This window comes from Salvelinus sp. IW2-2015, unplaced genomic scaffold (assembly GCF_002910315.2).
Source record: "Salvelinus sp. IW2-2015 unplaced genomic scaffold, ASM291031v2 Un_scaffold3638, whole genome shotgun sequence".
Taxonomy (NCBI): Eukaryota; Metazoa; Chordata; class Actinopteri; order Salmoniformes; family Salmonidae; genus Salvelinus; species Salvelinus sp. IW2-2015.
Window position 1 is genome coordinate 78,590 of NW_019944915.1, and position 24,451 is coordinate 103,040.

Below are 24,451 nucleotides of genomic sequence, written 5' to 3' on the forward strand. Positions count from 1 at the left end.
ACAACTGGCATAAACGCCGCAAGACCGGCGGCAAACGCAAACCCTACCACAAGAAGAGGAAGTATGAACTGGGTCGTCCCCCTGCAAACACCAAGGTAAAGACCCCGAACACGTGTTGCGGTATTGTGGACAGTGGCAGGTAAAATGAGAGTTGATAGTTTGTGGTGTGGATGATTACAAATTGACCATAGGTAGGTCTGATTTGACCGTTTTGGTTAAAGTTTTAGGACCTACCAATGACCCGGACTGTCATAGTTACACTGACACACCTATGCCAAACAATGGGACACATGTGGCCACCGGCTATCCCTATGCACYTAATGCAATGAATTCACTCATGATTTGTTTGGTTTCTACAACAACAAAAAATGTTTCTCTTGTCCTAGATCGGACCTCGCCGTATTCACACGGTGAGGACCCGCGGCGGCAACAAGAAGTACCGTGCTTTGAGGGTCGACGTGGGRAACTTCTCATGGGGCTCTGAGTGTAAGTTTCCATACGGTCGTTCTGCTATGGATATCAGCTGTACAGACTAGTTAAATCTATAAGGGTGTCGTGAGTCTTTCCATGAAGATACCCATGTCCAGTTCTGCTACTGAATGTTTGTGACGATATTCGTGACTCTGAGAAAGACAAAACCCTAGATTCACCCATGAAACGCAATGTTTTGAGAGCGCAATTAATTTCACTTGATTTACTACCTACATTTGACCACAATGTCAATTAATTTCACTTGATTTACTACCTACATGTGTGCATTTGACCATAATGTTACTTTTGAAAAGTAAACTATACTTAACATGCAACAATTATCCAATATTTTATTGAGTAAAAATAAACAGTCAATTGAAATGATTTATTTAGACCCTAATTGAGGGAATACACATACCTTAAAGGTTGGGGCAAGGATGCAATGGATTKTATTTCAGCTCATGAAACGTGACCAACACGTTGCCTTTATGTTTTTTGTTCAGTGTAAATTTTGCCATTTTTAAAACTACTTAAACTCATGAGCCTGTGTTTATTCTACAGACTGTACTTYAAACCCTGTTTCATAACTCCAGTAATTTTACCGCTACACACACAGGTGGGAATGTTAGTGTTGACACGGTCTTGTGTTCATTTTGCAGGCTGCACTCGTAAGACCAGGCTCATCGATGTGGTGTACAACGCCTCGAACAACGAGTTGGTGAGAACCAAGACCTTGGTGAAGAACTGCATCGTTCTCGTTGACAGCTTGCCTTACAGGCAGTGGTATGAGGCCCACTTCGCCACTCCTCTGGGACGCAAGAAGGGAGCCAAGCTGGTACGTACAAGTCCCAAATGGCTCCTATGTAGTGCACCTGTTTTGATATACAGTAATCCCTCGTTTATCGCGGGGGTTACGTTCCGAAAATGACCCGCGATAAGTGAAATCCGCGAAATATAAAACTTTTTTATTTTTATTTTTACAATTAGCAACTATTACATGTATACAAATACAGTGACTCACGTGTAGGCCGTTTCGTCGACATTATGGGTTTAGGAGATGTTCGAAATTACAAGATAATTTGGCCAACTTAATGTAAATTTGCCAAGCTGTTTTATGTACGTACACATAACTGCACGAGACGACAAAATGATAGCACAATTCGTAGCATGTTTTGATACAAGAAGCGGGAGTGAGTTTTTAGCGAATCAGAATGCAGAGCACAATGCACCAAAAAAAAAAAAAAAATGCATTATGAAAATCCGCGAAATAGCGAATCCGCGATAAGTGAACCGCGAAGTGCACCTGTTTTGATATACATTGAACAAAGACATATAAATGCAATATGTAAAGTGTTGGTTCCATGTTTAATGAGCTGAAATAAAAGATCCCAGAAAAGTTTTGTACGCAGAGCTTTTTTCTCTCATATTTGTACACAATCCTTTACATCCCTGGTGTGGAATATCAAGAAGCGGATTAAACCACATTTTTACACAGGTGCACCTTGTGCTGGGGACAAGGCTGCTCTAAAATGTGCAGTTCTGTCGACACAATGCCAGATGTTTCCAGTTGACGGGACCGTGCAATTGGCCTGCTGACTGCAGGAATGTCCACCAGAGCATTTAATGTTTCTCTCATAAGCGGTTTCAGTGGGTAAATGCTCACCTTCGATGGCAACTGGCGTAGTGTGTTCTTTACGGATGAATCCCGTGTTTCAACTGTGCCGGGCAGACGGCATGTATTGCCGAGTGGGTGAGCGGTTTGCTGATGTCGCCGTTGTGAACAGAGTTCCCCATGGTGGGGTTATGGTATGGGACCATTTTCAGCTTCCAGGAATTGTCTATAATTCCTTGCGACATGGGGCTGTGCATTATCATGCTGAAACATGAGATGGTGGCGGTGGATGAATCGCACGACAATGGGCAATTCCTGGAAGCTGAAAATGGTCCTGTTCTTTCATGACCTGCATACTCACCAGACATGTCACCTATTGAGAGCAGGATGCTCTGGATCGACTTGTACTACGCGTTCCAATTCCCGCCAATATTCGGCATCTTCGCACAGCCATTGAAGATTCCACAGGCCACAATCAACAGCCTGATCAACTCTATGAGAAGGAATTTTTTTATTTATTTGACCTTTATTTAACTAGGCAGGTCGGTTAAGAATTGAGTTATTTTCAATGACGACCTAGGGGCAGATCGACCAGATTTGGACCTTGTCAGCTCAGGGATTCGATCTTGCAACCTTTCGGTTACTAGTCCAACACGCTAACCACTAGACTACCTGCCGCCCCTGAGTTTGTGATGCGTGAGGCAAATGGTGGTCACACAAAACTACTTTTCTTTTTTTTATGGTATCTTTGACAAACAGATGCAGATCTGTATTCCCAGTCATYTGAAATTCATAGATTAGGGCCCAATTAAATTATTTKGATTGACTTGATTTCCTTATTTCGATTGACTTGATTTCCTTATGTACTGTCACTGTAAAATTAAACGTTCTGTTTTATATTTATTGTGTAGAACAGTGAACAGCTTGCGGTTGTCCCAAATTGCAAAACCTAATTCCTTAAATGTGCGCTGCTTTTGGCCACAGCGTCTTCCGGTATCCACGACAACCAGTCAACAGAATCCTTAATGTAGAGTACTACTTTGACTCAGTCACCAGCTGAGTCCCAAAGCCAGTACACTATTCCCATGGTTTTTTGTGTGTGTAACATTGTCAATATGTTTATAATCTCTGGTCTTTTGATGGAGATGCCCCTTGTCCATTTCTGCAACTGAATGACCTTGGGTTTTTATTACCAGAACTGAGTGAAACTAAATATACACTGGAGAATTTATTTTTGTAGACAAAATTCTGTTTTATCAGCAAGCCGGGGTTCAACTGCACTAGTTGATCCGTTGAGTCACACTGCAGGTATAAACGGTTCAGTGAAACGCTTTCATGCAGACTCATCAACAGTGCAGTACAATGTATTTGATATCGTACAAGTATTCCATTGGTGCCCATCGTCTTCATTTCCTGTTTTTCAGACTCCCGAGGAGGAAGAGGTGATCAACAAGAAGAGATCTAAGAAGATTCAGAAGAAGTTTGACGAGCGCAAGAAGAACTGCAAGATCAGCCCTCTCCTGGAGGAACAGTTCATGCAGGGGAAGCTCCTCGGTGAGTCTACAACCTGTTTCTCCTGGGCAGCACTATGCTGATTTTAAGGTCAGGGATGACTTGTATCAGCACTCCTATTCTGAAATGCTTGGTACATTACACTGCAGGTTCTAGTTGTTGTGGGTTTTCATCCTGGTACTCACAGAGTATGCAGGTTTAGTTTCCAGTCAGTCCTAAACACTCGTGAGGCATCTATTCATGCTTTTTAGTCTGGGTCAGAACTGTCTGAATCGGGTGTGACGGTGCAAGGCTGGAATAAAAGCCTGTGTTCCTTGTATCTTTCGGGATTGGACTTGGGTGCTCGTTTCTCCCCAGCACTAACACCTTATTGACTGAACTTCCATCAGTTGAATTGTGTGGTGCAGGGCTGTAACAAACGGGTAGTGAGGAACACCGCAATACAATGTGATGGTCAATTTATTCATGATATCTGAATCATCGGCGACGATAAATCCCATGTCAATTTCCTGGTTGGACTTCTGTTAACTTCTAATTGGTGTTTCTTCTCTGACTTGGTTATAATTGTTCTTTCTCTCCTCTCTCCCAGCCTGCATTGCCTCCAAGCCCGGCCAGTGCGGCAGGGTGGATGGCTACATTTTGGAGGGCAAGGAGCTGGAGTTCTACCTGAGGAAGATCAAGGCCAAGAAGGGCAAATAGATCTGCTGTTTGATACCATGTCAATAAAAACACAAAAGTCCCACAAGCTTCAGGGTCTTTCTTTTAGATGTAACTAAATCAACCTTACACTCGGACAGGACACGTTGAATGTGCCAGCGGTGCCCAATTCACTCGCACCTATTATTTAATTGACCTATTATTCAAACATTCCATCCACACTGCATGCCAACAGGTGTCCCTGAAATAGAACTTGGTTCTGTTTGGGATGTTTGACGCGTTGCGAGTCCCGCCTCAACCATCTACTCCTCGGGTTTTCAGAAACATTCAAACCCTGGTGGGTATTTGATAGACTACTGAAGAGATGAGTCGTCCCTTTATATCTGGATTAACAATAGATGTGCCAAGAGCATCATTTTTGAGGTCATGAATTTAATGTTTTCATTATTTTAGGCTACATCTATACTTATAGGCTTGTGAAAAACAAAAATTAAAAGCTTCATTTAAAGTTTTGGTTTCATGAGCTGAAATAAAATATCCCAGACATTTTTCATATGCACAACTATCTTACCTCCAATGTTGTGCACTAATTTGTTTGCTGTTAGTGAGCATTTCTCCTTTATCAGGATGATCCATCCTCCAGACAGGTGTGGCATATCAAGCAGCTGATTAAATTGCCTGCTCATTTTTTGTCACATCACATACGTGTTTAGAAAATGCAATTGCAGGTGTAGTGCAAATGTTTGTTCTCAGCTCAGACAATGCAGTAATATTTAACGATACACCTCCTAAAGGACCTGAGTTAAGTAGTGTTTGGATGAGTCAGTGGAAGACGAAGCTACAGTATATACATATGAGTTGAGTAATACAAAATATGTTAACATTAAAGTGGCCAGTGATCACAAGTCTATGTATTTTGGGCATCGGCCTCTAATGTACTGGCTATTTAGGTCTGATCGCCTTGAGATGGAAGCTGTTTTTCAGTCTTGGTCCCAGCTTTGATGCAGCTGTACTGACCTTGCCTTCTGGGTTTTTAGGTGCTAAGCCACATTTCTACAGCCTCCTGAGGTTGAAGAGGCACTGTTGTGCCTTCACCACACACTGTGGGTGGACCATTTCAGTTTGTGTACGCAGAGGAACTTGAAGCTTTCCACCTCCACTGTGGTCCTGTCAATGTGGATGGGTGGTGGTGCGCCTTGTACTGAGGGCAAAATGGCACAGTTTTGTCACAACATAATGCCACGGATGTCCCAAGTTGTGGGAGCATGCAATTCACATGCTGACTGCAGTAATGTCCACAAGCGATGTTGGCAGTGAATTGAATGTTCAATTCTCTACCATAAGCCGCTTCCCAACATTTTATAGTTTTTGCCAGTACATGCAACCACAGCACGTGTATGGCGTCATGTGGGCGAGCGGTTTGCTGATGTGAACGGAGTACCCCGTGGTGGAGTTGTGGTCCGGGCAGGCAGGCATAAACTACAGACAACGACCGTAGCTTATGCTATGGTCGTAGCATGATAATGCAAGGATCTGTACACAATTCCTGGAAGCTGAAAAATGTCCCAGTTCTAACATTGCTTGCATCAGCAGACATGTTGCCCATTTGACAAGGAAGGGTGGGTTCCTTTATAAATGTAATCTGTTAGTTACTAGTTACCTATCAGATTGTAATCAGTAACTTTTCGATTTCCCCAAACTCAGTAACGTAATCTGATTACATTCTGTTACTTTTAGATTACTTTCCCGTAAGAGGCATTAGAAGAAGACAAAAATGTATGTTACCAATTGAACATTTTATTTTAACCTTTATTTAACAAGGCACGTCAGTTAAGAACACATTTTTATTTTCAATGACAGCCTAGTAACAGTGGGTTAACTGCGTTGTTCAGGGGCGAAACGACAGATTTGTACCTTGTCAACTCAGGGATTCGATCTTGCAACCTTTTCGGGTATTTGTCCAACGCTCTAACCACGATGCTACCCTGCCGTCCCTAAACTCTAACCACTAGGCTACCCTGCCTCCAATGTAAAAATGTACATAGCTGGCCAAATATGTATGTTACATTTTACTTTATGGTTATTTAGGCTAACCTGACGCTTTCTACTACGTATAATAATACAATTAAATGTTATCTTTATGTTTAAAACCAAAGTCTATCAGAATTCCAGTCATTCCAATAAATGTTATACCCTTTGATCTTCTAGAATAGGACTTGGTAATATGGAAGTGTAGATTAGCCAAATTGTTTTACCTGAGCATGACCCCAAAACTAAGGACTTGTCAGCCAGCCCTACTCTGTTTATGATGTTGTTGTCATAGATGACTGATTAGGCACATTGAGTTGAAAAATAAATGCTGAGCTCATGGAATGGCATGCTTTGAGCACGACTGAAAAGTGCTATTTACACGTGAAAAATGAATGTCATCTGCTACATTTGCTATGGGCTTATTGTTGACCTTTTTGTTGGTGACACTTTGTCTTGATAATATGCAGCTGTTTTAAAGGGCAAATCCACTGATGAAGCAATAACAAAATGGCAAACCCCGCCTCTGTTTTGATAAAACGCTGAGGGTTGGGCCTGGAGAAATGTAACCACTCTCAGATTAATAGAGTTTAGGACTGACCGTCCATTATATCAAAATGTTTTAACCATGTTAAGAGCCTTTACAGTGTTTGTTTACGTTTACAATGTTTACCAACATTGGAGAAAAACAAGGTTATATTTTGGGTTCTCGTGGAGTTTGACAGTTGAACTAAGATCAGGGGGCATTTCTAAGTTCTATTATTCAAGAATATACACAGTACCAGTCAAAAGTTTGGACACACCTACTCATTCCAGGGGTTTTCTTTGTTACAGACATCAAAACTATGAAATAACACATGGAATCATGTCGTAACCAAAAAAGTTTATATTAAATTTTATGTTCTTGAAAGTAGCCACCCTTTGCCTTGACAGCTTTGCACACTTGGCATTCTCTCAACCAGCTTCATGAGGAATGCTTTTCCAACAGTCTTGAAGGAGTTCCCACATATGCTGAGCACTTGTTGGCTGCTTTTCCTTCACTCTGCGGTCCAACTCATCCCAAACCATCTCAATTGGGTTGAGGTCGGGTGATTGTGGAGGCCAGGTCATCTGATGCAGCACTCCATCACTCTCCTTCTTGGTCAAATAGCACTTACACAGCCTGGAGGTGTGTTTTGCCTCATTGTTCTGTTGAAAAACATATGATAGCCCCACTAAGCCCAAACCAGATGGGATGGTGTATTGCTGCAAAATGCTATGGTAGCCATGCTGGTTAAGTGTGTCTTGAATTCTAAATAAATCACAGTGTCACCAGCAAAGCACCATCACATCACCTCCTCCATGCTTCACGGTGGGAACCACAGATGCGGAGATCATCTCTTCACCTTCTCTGCGTCTCACAGACACGGCAGTTGGAACCAAAAATAAAAAATGTGGACTTATCAGACCAAAGGACAGATTTCCACCGGGCTAATCTCCATTGCTTGTGTTTCTTGACCCAAGCAAGTCTCTTCTTCTTATTGGTGTCCTTTAGTAGTGGTTTCTTTGCAGCAATTCGACCATGAAGGCCTGGTGAAGGGCATAAAGGGGGGAAAAAGTGACATCCTCAAACTGCTTATAACAAACTGTTTGTGATACTGAAATTATAACTGTGATACTGAAATTATCACAACCTTTATTTAGGAAAAGTCAAGGATGGGGGACGTGACTTTGAAAATGGCAGAGCAGCAAGGATGCACAACTCTGGATTCCTTACATATTCTTAGATTTATCTGGATTCCTTACATATTCTTAGATTTCTTCGGTTCGCGTCTAGACCTTAAATTATTTAAGCTAACTGCCCCCACTCGGGTTGCTGGAGAAAATATTTCTGTTAGCATTTATACTTTTTGAACTATAACAATATTCAATGGGGAAAAACAGGCCATAGACTTGAATGGTAAAAAAAGTATATAGAAACTGTGTTTAAGCTATCAACTCCAAACCAATGTTGATGTTTAGACTGCCCCAAATTAGGTTACTTGAGAATGGGATTGCATTTTTACTTTAAATGAGCTACAAATGAGTTTGAATGGCAACAATAGTGCCATAGACATTGGGGACATTTTGAAATGCATATCCACGCAACAACATTTTCTTCAGGAAATGTACTTTTCTATACTAAACAAAAATATAAACGCAACATGTAACAATTTCATAGATTTTACTGAATTACAGTTCGTATAAGGAAATCAGTCAATTTAAATAAATTATAATAAATAATCTATGGATTTAACATGACTGGGAATACAGATATGTATCTGTTGGTTACAGATACTGTACCTTAAAAATTATATATTTAACTATATTTTTGTGCAATCAAATTGCCATCGATAAAATGTAATTGTGTTCGTTGTCCGTATTTTATGTCTGCCCATACCGTAATCCCATTGTCATCACGGGGCACTCTGTTCACAGAGTTTACCTCAGCAAACAGCTTGCCTACACGACTTCATACACGTGGTCTGCGGTTGTGAGGCCGGTTGGATGTACTACCAAATTCTCAAACACGACGTTGGAGGCGGCTTATGGTAGAGAAAGGAACATTCAATTATCTGGCAACAGCTCTGGTGGACATTCCTGCAGTAAACATGCCAATTGCGCACTCCCTCAAAACTTGAGACATCTGTGGCATTGTGTTGTGTGACAAAACTGCACATTTTATAGTGGCCTTTTATTGTCCCCAGCACAAGCACTGTGTAATGATCATGCTATTTAATGAGCTTCTTCATATGCCACACCTGTCAGGTGGATAGATTATCTTGGCAAAGGAGAAATGCTCACTAACATTTGAGAGAAGCTTTTTGTGTGTATGGAAAATGTCTGCAGTCTTTTATTTCAACTCATGAAACATGGGACCAACATTTTACATGTTGCGTTTATATTTTTGTTCAGTGTAGCTTGTACTGTGAACAGTCGGCTGAGGACACACTGCATCGACCTCTACTCTGATAGCCACGAGGCTCATAGAACGGTCACACAACCATTAATCAGGCTGTGTGACGTACTGTATATATTGTACAACCTGTCATTTTCCAGTCCGTGCAAGGTGTATCTTTCCATGAAACTGTTAGTGTGAAACTGTATTTTCCCACTTTGCTTGATCTTGACCTTGTTATATAATTATGACAGGACAAGAGCTTATCTTGTCTATATTATAACTACCCTTGCCAACATCACATTCCTGACTTATCCAACATGATAAATATAGGTAATAAAATATCTCTAAGGAAAATATATTATTTTAAGATTATGTTATATAATTGTATTTAATAAAATTCACTAATTTGTTCACAATCAAATAACATCATTATTGTCCTTACACAAACTATGGTTAGTATATACAAATATCAATTATTGAATACAGCATTTAATTAAATTATTTCAAATTATTTATTTTGTAAAATGAGAATATTGTGTTATTGTAATGGATATCTGCACAGAGGAAAAGACGAAGCGAGAGGGTTTACTCCGCCCAAAATCTGTTCACGACAATAAAACCATGAAGTGAGGAATTTTTATATGGAAGTTAATAAGTACGTTTCCACCCACAGTTTTTAATGCAGTAAAGTCATACAATATATTAAAAAATCAAAACAGGACGTTCCGGTACAATTGTACGAATGCCGAAAGATCATTTATTTTCTTTATGCAGATTTTAGAATATTCGCATGAAAAAAAATTCTCGCCAATTGGATGGAAACCTAGGTAATGAAAACGTGTCGAATTTGGTCAACAACATTTCTTTATTGTTAATTTTCACATTGGCTAGAATGGTCTCACCTGATCTCGCCTGCCTTCCATGTCCTCAGAGACATATTTATAAATTTCGGTCACTCGTCTATCTTGTCAATATTATAGAAGGTCTTTGTCTTAGGTAAGAAAGTAGGTGAAAAGTCATCTCCCGACTGACATAACGTCATGTGACAGAACCCGCAGCCCTGATTGGATGAAACATGTATTTTTTGTGTGGGACGAACGTGATGTGGCTACTCAAGGATTTTACGACACGGACGTCTGTAGTGCAGCAATAGCAATGCTTTTCAACAAGGTAAATACAGCTAATAAACAAATAACTGACATGCTTTAACAGTTAATGAAGATGTCTTTAAGCTTTGTGTAGTTCCTAGTTGACAGGTTTCTCGAGAAATCGAGATCTTTTCACATTTGACAGCTGTTTTACTAGCCGAGAAATTGCAGCTAGCATTAAGTTAGCTAGCTAGCTATAACGTTAATTAATGCCTAACGTTAGTGTGAAAAGCATTGGTTCCTTTCTGCGCCACATGTACATGCTAGCTTTCTTATAGATTATAGCTTTGCCGTTTTGTTGTGAAAATGTGTTGTAAACTAGCTAGTAGACGTGACGCATCTAACCCCATATTCAAACCATTTCAATCAACCGCTTGGTGTTGTCAGTTGTTGACGTAACAGTTCTGCCATTCTTGTACACCTTCTAACTACTGTAGACCAGAAGTAAAGATCCCTCTAAAATCCATTAGAAATCGTAACATTTGACCTAACTATAGTAATATGCTTGTATTCATTAGCTAGTGGGATGAGGTCTCTCTGCTTGTGTCCCAAATGGCACCCTGTTACCTATGGGCCCAGTAGTGCACTACATGGGGAATTAAGGTGCCATTTGGCACGTAATCACTGTGTCACCTTGGCTCTTGCACAGCCGCAAGGTTGTAGTAGTAGTTGTTGATTTGGTCTACCTCTCCTCAAGGCTCTGAGAGGGGGCGTGCAGTCTGTCCTGCGGCTCCAGAGTACCAGTGCTGCAGCCGTGGCTGCTACCAGCTCTCAGAATGCTCCGTCAACAGGATTCTGCTTTGGTGAGTATGGGACAGGGCTCTGCTATGGTGAGTGCTGGACAGGGCTCTGCTTTGGTGAGTGTGCTGGACAGGGCTCTGCTTTGGTGAGTGTGCTGGACAGGGCTCTGCTTTGGTGAGTGTGCTGGACAGGGCTCTCTGTGAGCAGCTGTTGGGACAGAGCTCTCTGTCAATGCATACCTGTGTATTTATAGACTTCCTGTCTCTCTCTCTCCCCTTCTTCCCTCCCTCCCTCTGTCTGACCATCAACAGAGATGACAGACCAGCAGAAAGAGTTCCAGGAGCTAGCCAGGAAGTTTTCCCGGGAAGAGATTGTCCCTGTTGCAGCAGCCTACGACAGGAGTGGGGAAGTGAGTAGAAGACATCAACCTGGTGCTCAGCTCTTTCTCAACCTGTTTGTATACCGAGTAGCTGTCAGTTCAGCCAGCAGCTGCTTCGTATTGGACCACATACCCTAACCCTCTTTATCCCACAGTATCCTTTCCCCATCATCAAGAGAGCATGGGAGCTGGGCCTGATGAACTCTCACATTCCAGAGGACTGTGGTGGAATGGGTCTGGGCATATTCGACTCCTGCCTCATCACAGAAGAGCTGGCCTATGGTTGCACAGGAGTTCAGACTGCTATCGAAGCCAACTCTCTTGGTGTAAGTTCACATTGTCATTTGAGCTGTAAAAACTATAAAGAGTGAAAAACCTAAGATTTGAGGTTTTACATGTATAGTGGATACATGGCTAAGTAGGTCTTAAAATAATCCTGCTGTGAATTGGAGGTTCATAGTGGCTGTTGGTGTGTAATACTGTCATCTTGTAACCCTGGTTCATCCTTCTTCTTAGGCTGGTAAAAGTCAGACTTTCCTCAAATTCTCTGGGTTTCTAGAATTCCTGGTTGGAGGATTCCTAGATTTCCTGCTTATTCTGGAAAACCGTGGAATTGTGAGAGAAAAACCCGTGCCTGTATTTTTGCCACCCTCTACACAGGCATTAAAGAGCTCCTTCTGTTTCTTCCTCACAGCAAATGCCAGTGATCATAGCAGGTAATGATTTCCAGAAGAAGAAGTACCTGGGCAGAATGACAGAGGAACCTCTCATGTGTGTAAGTGTTCATATGAAATACAAGAAGGAATTAGGGATGTGACAAGTGGGAGAACATTTATTCAATGTTTTAAGTTTTCCGATTTAAATGATTAAAAAAATATAAAACATATCCCAGTGACGTCACAATATCCATATGGTTCTATTACGTTTGAGTCATGGTTCAGCATTGCACCTGTACTACTGTTACAGTACCTCAATACAACATGGCGATGTTAGCATTTTACCAATTTGTCATGTAACTTCTCAAAAGTATTTCCGTACAGTACTTCACTGTTGTCGCTTGCCTTTCTCTGCCATTTGTCCAACTGTTAATGTTTATGAGGATGACGTAGTGGTGGAGAGTCAACTCCCTGTGTAGACTCCCATTTCTTGAGTGTCAAGATTTGATTCCACTAGGAATTGACTCCTGAGATTCAGTATTTTTGGAACGGAGGAGACTGATTGATTGCGGTACTTACGAGAACACAAACCCTCACATCTTGTATAGCGAGAGAGGGGAGGGACACCGTATAGTAGGGTCAGGGTATCGCGATACTCGTCAGTATCGTGGTAAGGATACGAAGCAGATTTACCTTCTTTATGAAAACAGCTCTAATGTTGGAAACGCACATCATGATGATGTCATCCAGAGATGTGGCAATTTTGCTTAAAGTTTAAACAGCCATTTAAAAAAAATTGGTGTTCCGTTAAAACGATTTAAAAAATGATCATAAAATTCCACATGAATGCAGAATAATTCTCTGATTAGGAATGTACGACCGCTAGGGACAGGCAATGAAGTTCTATCTACAAAATTTTATTTGTCACGTGTGCTGAATACAACAGTGAAATGCTTACTTACAAGCCCTTAAACAACAATGCAGTTTTAATTAAATAGAGTTAAGAAAATAGACTAAATAAACTAAAGTTAAAAATTAAATAAAAGTTACACGATATTTACTTAACAATAACGAGGCTATATACAGGGGGTACTGGTACCGTGTCAATGTGCAGGGGGTACAGGTTAGTCCACAACCCTTTCCAGAGACATAGGCTACAGTAACATGGCAATACCCTGAAAAGTTATTGCTGCTATTTTAAAAAGTACCGCATCTCTAGACGTATAAATCTTCTCCGGCGTAAAAGGTTATATTTGTTCCCTGACAACAATAAACGTATCTGATTTAATGTGTTTATGGTATTGTAGCGAGATGTGTTTTATTTCCATTAAAAGTCACGGTATTCAACAAACTTTTAAAAGTATATATATATTTTTTTAGTCGATTAGTCTGCCGCAGCTAGGTCGATTTTTATGGTTGCCTAGTGATGGACGTTAGTCCTGCTCCAGAAGCGGTAATCCTTTACAGTAAAATGCCTGTTCATCTCCAGAGAAGGTTTCGGGTCTGCAATTTAAAAACCGTAGTCTAACCTACCCTAACAGACAAACATGCCAAGGTGCTTTCAAGGCGCCACATTCTGTTATGTCTGAAAAGGGTAATCGATACAGGCTACCGGTAACCTACTGTAATTCCATGAGAGAGATCAAATATTTGTATAGTATGATAAGAAAATGCTGACGGTGTGTTGACTGCCAGGCGTACGGTGTGACGGAGCCTGGCGCGGGCTCTGACGTGGCGGGCCTGAAGACGCGGGCGGAGAAGAAAGGAGACGAGTACGTTGTTAACGGGCAGAAGATGTGGATCACCAACGGAGGCAAAGCCAACTGGTGAGAGGAGACACGCGCACCACCATTTTTAAAGTGATTTGTCAATAAAGACAATCTTCCCCCATGCTGAACACATTAATGCCCCTTTGTGAATGAAATGTTTTCTCCAGAAAAAGATGAGGTTTGTCTTTTTAGTTTCTTCCCCAGGCAGCATGTGGTGTGATTATGACCGGCTTGTCAATGCTCACAGGTATTTCCTGTTGGCCCGTACTGATGCAGACCCTAAGTGTCCAACCAGCAAGGCTTTCACAGGTTTCATCGTAGACGCGGACTCACCTGGAATACTAGTTGGCAGGAAGGTAAAGATCTAGTGTCTCAATGGCTGATCAATTATATCACTCTGTCACCACCACGCCTCGATCAACAATTCTACGTAGTAGTGACTGGATCTATATTTTTTTGTTGTTGCGCAGACATGCCCAATGTTTTAGCTAGCTAGAACTTATAAAATGACTTGTGTATGCTGCAGAGGATCTGAACATGTTACTATAGTAACCTATAATATTGATGTGTGTGTAGGAGTTGAACATGTTACTTGTATTTTTATTTGACCTTTTATTTAACTAGGCAAGTCAGTTAAGAACAAATTCTTATTTACAATGACGGCCTACTAGGAACAGTGGGTTAACTGCCTTGTTCAGGGGCTGAAAGACATATTTTTACCTTGTCAGCTCCGGGATTCGATCTAGCAACCTTTCGGTTACTAGTCCAACGCTCTAACCACTGGGCTACCTGCCGCCCTAATATTATAGGTTACTATAGCAACCTATAATATTGCTGTCTGTGTGTAGGAGTTGAACATGGGTCAGCGGTGTTCAGACACCAGAGGAATCACCTTTGAGGACGTCCGGATACCCAAGGAGAATGTTCTGATTGGAGAAGGAGCTGGCTTCAAGATTGCCATGGGAGCCTTCGACAAGACCAGACCACCAGTGAGTCATTGTTTCCTAGACAACACGGCGGGCTGCATGTTTGACACCACTGCGGTTGGGGTTGTTTCCTAGACAACACGGCGGGCTGCATGTTTGACACCACTGCGGTTGGGGTTGCAAAATTCCCGGTAACCATCCCAGTTTTACAGAAATCCTGGCTAAAGGATTGCAGGGTTTCGTGCTAAAAACCTGGGAATTGTGGGAAAGTTACCAGAATTTTGTAACTCTTATCTGCCATATTATGAGTTAGTGATGAAAGTTCCTCTGTGCATCCAGGTGGCAGCAGGCGCTACAGGTCTGGCCCAGAGAGCTCTGGATGAAGCCACTGGCTACGCTCTGGAGAGGAAGACCTTCGGAAAACTCATTGCTGAGGTTCATCACTTTGTTTCACAGTTCCACATACCCATACTGACATTGCTTCATGTATTTCTATGAGCATGTTGCCTTACTGAAGATGCAGAGATTCAGTCTCAACAAGAGCTCATCACAATTGAAAGTGCTTTTGTAGTCCAGGAGTAGTCTAAGTTTGAGGAAACTGGCCCTAGTGCTCTAAGGGTTGACCTTTGGCCTCATACCATTGATAATGCTACTGCAGTCTCCATTTGAAAGTGCCTTTTTTGTCAGGATTAGACTTAATCTAAGTCTGGGGAAACTGGCAACAGGGCCGTGTTCAGTTCATAGCCGACGTGATTCTTTATCCCATCAGAGGCATGTTTATTCTTACATGTCAACATCTCGTGACTGAAAGTTCTAAAACGTTACGTCCTGCTGAACACATCTCAATACTCTGAGGTTTGACTGCCCCTCCCCACAGCACCAGGCGGTGTCGTTCCTGTTGGCTGAGATGGCCATGAAGGTGGAGCTGGCCAGGATGGGCTGGCAGAGGTCAGCGTGGGAGGTTGACAACGGGAGGAGGAACACATACTACGCCTCCATCGCTAAGGCGTTCGCCGGAGACATCGCCAACCAGGTGGCTAGCGACGCCGTGCAGGTGTTTGGAGGAAACGGCTTCAACTCGGAATACCCCGTAGAGAAACTGATGAGGGATGCCAAGATCTACCAGGTGGGGGCAGTTCTACCTCATCTACTGTTTTTAAAGTTCTGTAAGAATACTGAATGACCAATTAGTAGCCTGCACCACTATTGTTGTATGCATAGAGTTATCTGACCAGGGCCCGTAATCACAAAGCATTTGAGTGCTAGAATTCGTTGTCCCTTTTTAGCTCATAAGGAGTAAGACTATGTGGATGGAAGGGACCTGATCCTAGATCAGCACTCCCACTTTGTGAATTCGAGACCTGGATTAACTTGGTCCTAGCTTTAGACTATTTCCTGGGTTGTGTTCAGAGGTACATTACCACCTGAATGACCTTAAGCAATCATTTTTGGTTTCCGTTGCAAAATGTTTAGCCACGTTGTACCTCACTGAACACTTCCCTAGTCCGGTTACCTTGTTAGGAAAAACTCCTGGCTTTTAATGTATGGAAAACTGATATAAATGGGGGGGAAAACTGATAGGCTTCATTGGAGACATTTGATGTCTGCTCCTTTCATTCCAGATCTATGAAGGCACCGCCCAGATCCAGAGACTCATCATCTCCCGTGAACACTTCGGCAGGTTCAAGAAATGAGCTCCCAACACCTGTCAAGTCACCAGTTCCGTCCTCTCTGAATGAACACCTGTTGTCTTCCTTCCCGGTTCTGTTCTAACTACCTTTTTATTTTATTTTATAGTCATGATCAATACAACTCAGGATGCAGTCACACCTGGGTCAAATACAGGATGTCAAGTACTGGCGATGTGTTGGATAGAACTTGAGGGACATGCTGGGTGGGGCAGCATAGCTGCGGCACCCCCTGAAAATTACAAATACATTTTTAAAAATCGCAGCCCGCAATTATGGGATTATTCGGGTGGTTCTATTGTCCCAGACATGCTAACTCGTATGTCAAAGTATTTGTGGTGCATCAGATATGGCACACTATGCTTTTTGTATAGTTCCCTACTTTTGACCAGAGCTTATGGTCAAAAGTAGTGCACTGCATAGGGAATAGGGTGCAATTTCAGACATACACTTTTGACTGAAGTGTGGAATGCAGTACAGAATGTGGCCTTACATCATCACAACAACATGCCTTGTTTGCCCCCTTTGGTTTCAACGTTCAACTGTAGCTGGAGTGTTAAATGGTTTTGTGTGAAGAAGATTGTAACTTATGAAAATATAACCGATCAAATGAGTTGGAAACATAAAACCCATGTAAAACGTTTTCTAATTGATAAACCTCAAGACAGTCCACCTCAACTTTATCAGCACTTTGTTGAAATGTAATAAACTATGTATACTGATTAACTTGTATTGTAATTATTACTTTAGTCATTGTACATGACTATAATGAAGTACTGTATAGACCTCTTTCCAGAACACCACACACAGATGCGAGTCATTCTTGATGGCAGAAAGAAAGCCACGGCAATCTGCACACATTCAACATATCTTAGATTTACATTTAGCAGACGCTCTTATCCAGAGCGACTTACAAATTGGAAAGTTCATACATATTCATCCTGGTCCCCCCGTGGGGAATGAACCCACAACCCTGGCGTTGCAAGCGCCATGCTCTACCAACTGAGCCACACGGGACCTTACTTTTTTATTCTAAATAAAATCACTTTTGATTCTTGGTTGAACAGTTCCAAGCAGTAAAATTGCTCTTTGGCTAGCGTTCGTTACATCGAGCGTTAGCTAGAATACTAACGGCTGCATCCAAAATAGTTAATTTGCAAAGATTACAACCAAATATAATCTTTGCAGCAGTTAGCATTCTAGCTAACGCTCGATATATAGCTGTAACGAACGCTAGCCAAAGAGCCATTTTACTGCTTGGAAGTGTTTTAAGTATAACGCAGTTGATTTGCGATGACACAAACATATTAAGCAAGACATTCATACGAACTTTAAAATCAAATTATAATCCAAAAGTAGTGTGAAATGCACTCATAAGCAACATGTAAATAGAGACTTTTTTTGCTGGCGTTCTGCAAGAACTCCATTGTTCTGCCACCAACTTGTGAGGCAATGTTTTCAAACACAGAAAGGGGTCTTAGAAGAAATAGCTGATCTATTGGGATTTGGAAAATCCTGTTAATATGTTTCACCACTTTATGTTCACCCAGCGTTAGATCTATTTACAATGACGGCCTACCAAAAGGCCTCCTGCCGGGACGGGGGCTGGGATAAAAAAGAAATAATATATAGGACAAAACACACATCACAAGAGATACCGAAGACAACATAACAAGGCAGCAACACATGACAAGATGGTACAAACATTATTGGACAAAGTCAACAGCACAAAGGTCAAGAAGGTAGAGACAACAATACATCACACAAAGCAGCCTCAACTGTCAGTAAGAGTGTCCATGATTGAGTCTTTGAATGAAGAGATTGAGATAAAACTGTCCAGTTTGAGTGTTTGTTGCAGCTCGTTCCAGTCGCTAGCTGCAGCGAAATGAAAAGAGCGACCCAGGGATGTTCCATAGCCACAAAACCTTGCCCATTTCTACAATGTAGCTTGTTAAAATTAGATTTTAAACTCAACCTTAATCACACTGCTAATCTTATGCCTAACCTTTAAAACCGAAAATATATTTTTTATCGACAATTTTGAGTGTGGCTGTGGAAACGTTTTGTGTCCCGCCCTGTCTGTCGCGGTGGTGACGTGTACAATTCATGAGGCAAACATTCTGCGCCGCCTGAAGATATCAAGGATGGTAACTTGAATCCTGATTAAAATGACTATTCTTCTTGCTGTAATTTTCCATAAATTGGACACAGCTGATTTAGTTTGTTTCGTATTATCTGCTTGTACTTAAACAGTGAGAAATATATTCCCTGTCGATTAAAAAAACCCAAGTCTTAGCAAAAATGATGGCTAACTGTAGCTAGTAACGTTACTGTCATTGTTTTCATCCAGAGCAGAGGAAATGGCCCGCTAGAAAATCAACTATGTTGTAGCAGCTGCTCATCTCTATCCAACGGCTCTTACTAGAGAAGAACAAAAATATATGTTATCTTCTCAATCTGATTGTTGTATTCTGAGCAGCAGTCAATGTATTATTAGCCAAACTGGTAGTTGCTAGCTAGCTCCATAGTCAGTTTACTAGGCTAGCTAGCTGTATCCGTCTTGCTAGTTTTGTATCTGACTATGAAATAACAGTTAGCTACATTTCTCCCATTTGTTATTGTAGGGGACCCAAGTAAAAGATGTAGTGATCAAGTCTGATGCCCCCAGTGCTCTACTGTTGGACAAGCATGCAGACTATATTGCTGCCTACGGCTCCAAGAAGGATGACTATGTAAGTATTGGATGTTATGCTGACATCATTTCACTGACTCCCGTCTGTGGCAGGTGAACAAGGATGTCTTTGATTAGACCAGTCATGGAAAGCATTTAAAAACAAAAAACCCTGCACCTCTCCAAGGTATGTTTGAGAAACTCTGCTCTAACTACGTGGAGGTAGTTAGCTATCTATGTTTCAATTGTTCATTGATATCATGTGCCCCTCCCTCAGGAGAACAAGTTGTCAGAGTACATGAGGATGAGTGGATGTTGCTAGCGAGCTGTGTGGTTCATGTGTCGTTCCTCAGGAGAACACGTTGTCAGAGTACATGAGGATGAGTGGATGTTGCTAGCGAGCTGTGTGGTTCATGTGTCGTTCCTCAGGAGAATACGTTGTCAGAGTACATGAGGATGAGTGGATGTTGCTAGCGAGCTGTGTGGTTCATGTGTCGTTCCTCAGGAGAACACGTCAGAGAACCTGTTTCATTTGTTGATTGATTCCCTGTATCATCCCTCTCCTCTGCCTGAAGTGGATGTTGTTATCTAGTCAACTGGTTTCAGTCATTGATATCCTCTGTTTTCCCGCCACAGGAGTACACCCTGTCAGAATATCTGCGGATGTCAGGTATCTACTGGGGCCTGACGGTGATGGACTTGATGGGTCAGCTGACCAGGATGAACCAACAGGAGATCTCTGACTTCATCAAGTCCTGTCAGCACGACTGTGGAGGTATCAGCGCCAGCATCGGACACGACCCACACGTCCTCTACACGCTCAGTGCTGTACAGGTATAATACAACACCACATGACATGACATTACTTAAATTAACAATAACATCAGCGCCAGCATCGGACATGACCCACATCTGTAGTTCAGCACTGTGAATGTTAGACATGACATAACACCACTCACCTGTAGCTCAACGCTGTGAAGGTTAGACATGACAACACCACCCAAACCTGTAGCTCAACGCTGTGAAGGTTAGACATGACAACACCACCCAAACCTGTAGCTCAACGCTGTGAAGGTTAGACATGACATAACACCACTCACACCTGTAGCTCAACGGTGTGAAGGTTAGACATGACAACACCACCCAAACCTGTAGCTCAACGCTGTGCAGGTTAGACATGACATAAGATCACCCACACCTGTTTTACACACTCAGCGCTGTGAAGGTTAGACATGACATTACTTAAATTAACAATAACATCAGCGCCAGCATGGGACACGACCCACACCTGTAGCTCAGCGCTGTGAAGGTTAGACAGATGGATACATAACATAATTTGTTTTTGGACAAGTTCAGATAGTAACAATCTATTTCGTGCCTAGAAAACACAGCTGTAGACATATAACCTTACAGACATATATATATATATATATAAAACTCTCCCTCAGATCCTCTCGTTGTATGATAATGTGAACGTGCTGGACGTGGACAAGGTGGTGGAGTACGTCAGAGGACTGCAGCAGGAGGATGGGTCGTTTGCTGGAGACAAATGGGGTGAGTTTATGTCTGGGTTTCTGCACAATGTCGAGATGATAGTGGTTGATGCATTGAAGATCATAGATACATTTTATAACTTGAGATGAAGCTGAATTAATCTAGCCAAATCATCCCTACTGCCTCTCAAGACCCTGATGGAGGACTCCATCTCTATGGAATCCCAATCCTTTCCCGTTTCAATTATTTGGGAGAATGTATATTTCCTTCCTTAGATAAAACCCAGAAACATTAACAGAACGCTCAAATCAATCCAATCCGACCTCAGTAGATGGAATAATATCCCAGTTGCTTTAACCGGCAGAATATCTATTGTCAAAATGAGTACAGTGCATTTGGAAAGTATTCAGACCCCTTCACTTTTTCCATATATTGTTACGTTACATCCTTATTCTAAAATAGATTTAATCGTTTTTTCCCTCAATCTACACACAATACCCCATAATGACATCACAATACCCCATAATGACATCACAATACCCCATAATGACATCACAATACCCCATAATGACAAAGCAAAGGGGAGGAGAGCAGAGGGAGGGTAGGAGAGCAGAGGATGAGAGAGCAAGGAGAGTAGCCAAGGAAAAGATGGAGGAGGAAATAAAATTATGAAATTTTAAATAATGCTGAAATATTTTTTTAAATGCATGACAGTAACAAACTCAGCAAAAAAGAAACATCCTTTTTCAGGACCCTGTCTTCAGGACCCTGTCTTTCAGGACCCTGTCTTTCAGGACCATGTCTTTCAGGACCATGTCTTTCAAAGATAATTAGTAAAAATCCAAATAACTTCACAGATCTTCATTGTAAAGGTTTAAACACTTCCCATGCTTGTTCAATGGAACCCATAAACAATTAATGAACATGCGCCTGTGGAAACGGTCTTCAGACACTAACAGCTTACAGGCAATTAAGGTCACAAGTTATAAAAACTTAGGACACTAAAGAGGCTTTCTACTGACTCTGAAAAACACCAAAAGAAAGATGCCCAGGGTCCCTGCTCATCTGCGTGAACGTGCCTTAGGCATGCTGCAAGGAGGCATGAGGACTGCAGATGTGGCCAGGGCAATAAATTGCAATGTCCGTACTGTGAGACGCCTAAGACAGCCCTACAGGGAGACAGGACGGACAGCTGATCATCCTCGCAGTGGCAGAACACGTGTAACAACACCTGCACGGGATCGGTACGTCCCGAACATCACACCTGCGGGACAGGTCAGGATGGCAACAACTGCCCGAGTTACACCAGGAACGCACAATCCCTCCATCAGTGCTCAGACTGTCCGCAATAGGCTGAGAGAGGCTGGACTGAGGGCTTGTAGGCCTGTTGTAAGGCAGATCCTCACCAGACATCACTGGCAACAACATCGCCTATGGGCACCAAACCACCTTCGCTGGACCAGACAGGACTGGCAAAAAGTGCTCTTCACTGACGAGTAGCGTTTTGTCTCACCAGGGTGATGGTCGGATTCGCGTTTATCGTTGAAGGAATGAGCGTTACAGCGAGGCCTGTACTCTGGAGCGGGATCGATTTTGAGGTGGAGGGTGGTCATGGTCTGGGGCGGTGTGTCACAGCATCATCGGACTGAGCTTGTTGTCATTGCAGGCAATCTCAGCGCTGGTCGTTACAGGAAGACATCCTCTCCCTCATGTGGTACCCTTCCTGCAGGCTCATCCTGACATGACCCTCCGGCAGGACAATGCCACCAGCCATACTGCTCGTTCTGTGTGTGATTTCCTGCAAGATGGAATGTCAGTGTTCTGCCATGGCCAGCGAAGAGCCCGGATCTCAATCCCATTGAGCACGTCTGGGACCTGTTGGATCGGAGGTGAGGGCTAGGGCCATTCCCCCAGAAATGTCTGGAACTTACAGGTGCCTTGGTGGAAGAGTGGGGTAACATCTCACAGCAAGAACTGGCAAATCTGGTGCAGTCCATGAGGAGGAGATGCACGGCAGTACTTAATGCAGCTGTGGCCACACCAGATACTGACTGTTACTTTTGATTTTGACCCCCCCCTTTGTTCAGGGACACATTATTCAATTTCTGTTAGTCACATATCTGTGGAACTTGTTCAGTTTATTTCTCAGTTGTTGAATCTTGTTATGGTCATACAAATATTTACATATGTTAGTTTGCTGAAAATAAAACACAGTTGAAAGTGAGAGACGTTTCTTTTTTGCTGAGTTTAGTAGCAGAACCAATAGCTGAACCCAGAATACCTGTCCGGCATGAGACTCTGATCCTGGTCTGCAGCCAAACCCTCCATCAAAATTCATACAGGACAGAACAAATCCACAGCCTTGTCCATGTTAATGGCATCCAGCTTACCCTGCAGACACACAGACCAAAACAGTTAACTACTGTTGTGTACAAACCTAATGATACAAAGCACTGTACAGAGCACGTCTATCCTCAAACGATACAATCCCTAATCTAGCAACCAAAGGCAAAATGACTGACAGGTGAGGGTGTCTTATATACAAAATAAACATTTGTTGCAATGTGCTGTAACGTTACATACAGGAAACAAACAACAATATGCAATGTGCTGTACATACAGGGGGGGAATATATATGTCTCTCTCTGGCTGGACCATCGATGCCCCCTCCTCCAGACGCTACACTGATTTCCAATCCAAACTGCCTCCCATCCCAGCCTTTCACCCAAACTGCCTCCCACTCCCAGCCTTTCATCCAAACTGTCTCCACTCCCAGCCTTTCATCCAAACTGTCTCCACTCTCAGCCTTTCATCCAAACTGTCTCCACTCCCAACCTTTCATCCAAACTGCCTCCACTCCCAGCCTTTCATCCAAACTGCCTCCACTCCCAGCCTTTCACCCAAACTGCCTCCCACTCCCAGCCTTTCATCCAAAACTGTCTCCACTCCCAGCCTTTCATCCAAACTGTCTCCACTCCCAGCCTTTCACCCAAACTGCCTCCCACTCCCAGCCTTTCATCCAAACTGTCTCCACTCCCAGCCTTTCATCCAAACTGCCTCCACTCCCAGCCTTTCATCCAAACTGTCTCCACTCTCAGCCTTTCATCCAAACTGCCTCCACTCCCAGCCTTTCATCCAAACTGCCTCCACTCCCAGCCTTTCATCCAAACTGCCTCCCACTCCCAGCCTTTCATCCAAACTGCCTCCACTCCCAGCCTTTCATCCAAACTGCCTCCACTCCCAGCCTTTCATCCAAACTGTCTCCACTCCCAGCCTTTCATCCAAACTGTCTCCACTCCCAGCCCTTGTTTTCCTTTTAATGCGCTTTGAGATAATTTTCTGTAATGAAAAGCACTGTACAAGTTAAATAAATTATTAAAATACAGGATTAAATGATTAAAATACATATAATCCGTTAGCTAGTAACCAAAGACAATATGACAGAGTTAATTTGAGGCGTACCAGCATGCGAGTGTTGCAACAGCACAGAAAGAGAATCGTGTGTCTATCTCCCCTGTAGAGACATCAGATGAAGACAGACAGGTTAAAGGTCAGCAATATGGCATCATGATAGACAGTGGGGTGACTTCCTGCTTACAGACATCAGCAACAACAGACTGCCAGGACCACCACTATCAGCTTTTTTTTTTGTGACCAACTTTTTATTTGTTTTTTCAGATGGGGGGAGGGGGGTACAAAACAATCAAAGAAATGCATACAAAGATAACCCATCTCCCCCTTCAGTCCCCATCCTCCCTCCCAACCCCCCTTCAGGTCCA

General features: G+C 42.5%; 3 protein-coding genes and 2 non-coding genes across 6 annotated transcripts in view; all 5 read left to right on the top strand.

The window, feature by feature from the left end:
* Window positions 1-4,334, top strand: part of rps8a (ribosomal protein S8a) — an 11,183-nt gene extending 6,849 nt beyond the window's left edge. Inside the window, exons 3-7 of the mRNA XM_070441230.1 lie at window positions 5-95; window positions 387-486; window positions 1,131-1,306; window positions 3,508-3,637; window positions 4,185-4,334. Coding sequence (XP_070297331.1) covers window positions 5-95; window positions 387-486; window positions 1,131-1,306; window positions 3,508-3,637; window positions 4,185-4,294 — 607 coding nt within the window. The 3' untranslated portion in view covers window positions 4,295-4,334. The remainder of the gene's footprint in view (window positions 1-4; window positions 96-386; window positions 487-1,130; window positions 1,307-3,507; window positions 3,638-4,184) is intronic.
* LOC112076241 (small nucleolar RNA SNORD46) lies at window positions 164-270 on the top strand. The gene has a single exon (XR_002895139.1). It is a non-coding gene; the product is annotated as a small nucleolar RNA SNORD46 (small nucleolar RNA).
* LOC112076240 (small nucleolar RNA SNORD38) lies at window positions 563-631 on the top strand. The gene has a single exon (XR_002895138.1). It is a non-coding gene; the product is annotated as a small nucleolar RNA SNORD38 (small nucleolar RNA).
* A 5,927-nt stretch (window positions 4,335-10,261) lies between the features above and the next one.
* acadm (acyl-CoA dehydrogenase medium chain) lies at window positions 10,262-17,229 on the top strand. The gene is made up of 11 exons (XM_024143086.2): window positions 10,262-10,370; window positions 11,046-11,151; window positions 11,401-11,498; window positions 11,624-11,794; window positions 12,163-12,243; window positions 13,820-13,950; window positions 14,141-14,249; window positions 14,742-14,882; window positions 15,159-15,254; window positions 15,697-15,945; window positions 16,442-17,229. The coding sequence occupies exons 1-11, from the start codon at window positions 10,269-10,271 to the stop codon at window positions 16,511-16,513; spliced, it is 1,356 nt and encodes a 451-aa protein (XP_023998854.1). The 5' UTR covers window positions 10,262-10,268; the 3' UTR covers window positions 16,514-17,229.
* Window positions 17,230-18,010: 781 nt separating this feature from the next.
* Window positions 18,011-21,226, top strand: rabggtb (Rab geranylgeranyltransferase subunit beta). Of its 2 annotated transcripts, none has more exons than XM_070441231.1 (4): window positions 18,011-18,249; window positions 19,132-19,239; window positions 19,815-20,012; window positions 20,627-21,226. In XM_070441231.1, the coding sequence occupies exons 1-4, from the start codon at window positions 18,202-18,204 to the stop codon at window positions 20,819-20,821; spliced, it is 549 nt and encodes a 182-aa protein (XP_070297332.1). In that variant the 5' UTR covers window positions 18,011-18,201; the 3' UTR covers window positions 20,822-21,226. The 2 variants fall into 2 exon arrangements, with proteins under 2 accessions (XP_070297332.1, XP_023998857.2); XM_024143089.2 differs by lacking the exon at window positions 18,011-18,249 and adding an exon at window positions 18,513-18,654.
* The last annotated feature ends 3,225 nt before the right edge of the window (window positions 21,227-24,451 follow it).

Bases quoted from the DNA above. Each gene is read 5' to 3' on its own strand.
- rabggtb (XM_070441231.1), top strand. From the start codon at position 18,202: ATGGTACAAACATTATTGGACAAAGTCAACAGCACAAAGGTCAAGAAG. The intron at 19,240-19,814 runs GTAAGTATTGGA...TTCCCGCCACAG, and splicing joins GCTCCAAGAAGGATGACTAT to GAGTACACCCTGTCAGAATA. The intron at 20,013-20,626 runs GTATAATACAAC...ACTCTCCCTCAG, and splicing joins ACACGCTCAGTGCTGTACAG to ATCCTCTCGTTGTATGATAA.
- acadm (XM_024143086.2), top strand. From the start codon at position 10,269: ATGAAACATGTATTTTTTGTGTGGGACGAACGTGATGTGGCTACTCAA. The intron at 11,795-12,162 runs GTAAGTTCACAT...TCTTCCTCACAG, and splicing joins TCGAAGCCAACTCTCTTGGT to CAAATGCCAGTGATCATAGC. The intron at 14,250-14,741 runs GTAAAGATCTAG...GTCTGTGTGTAG, and splicing joins GAATACTAGTTGGCAGGAAG to GAGTTGAACATGGGTCAGCG.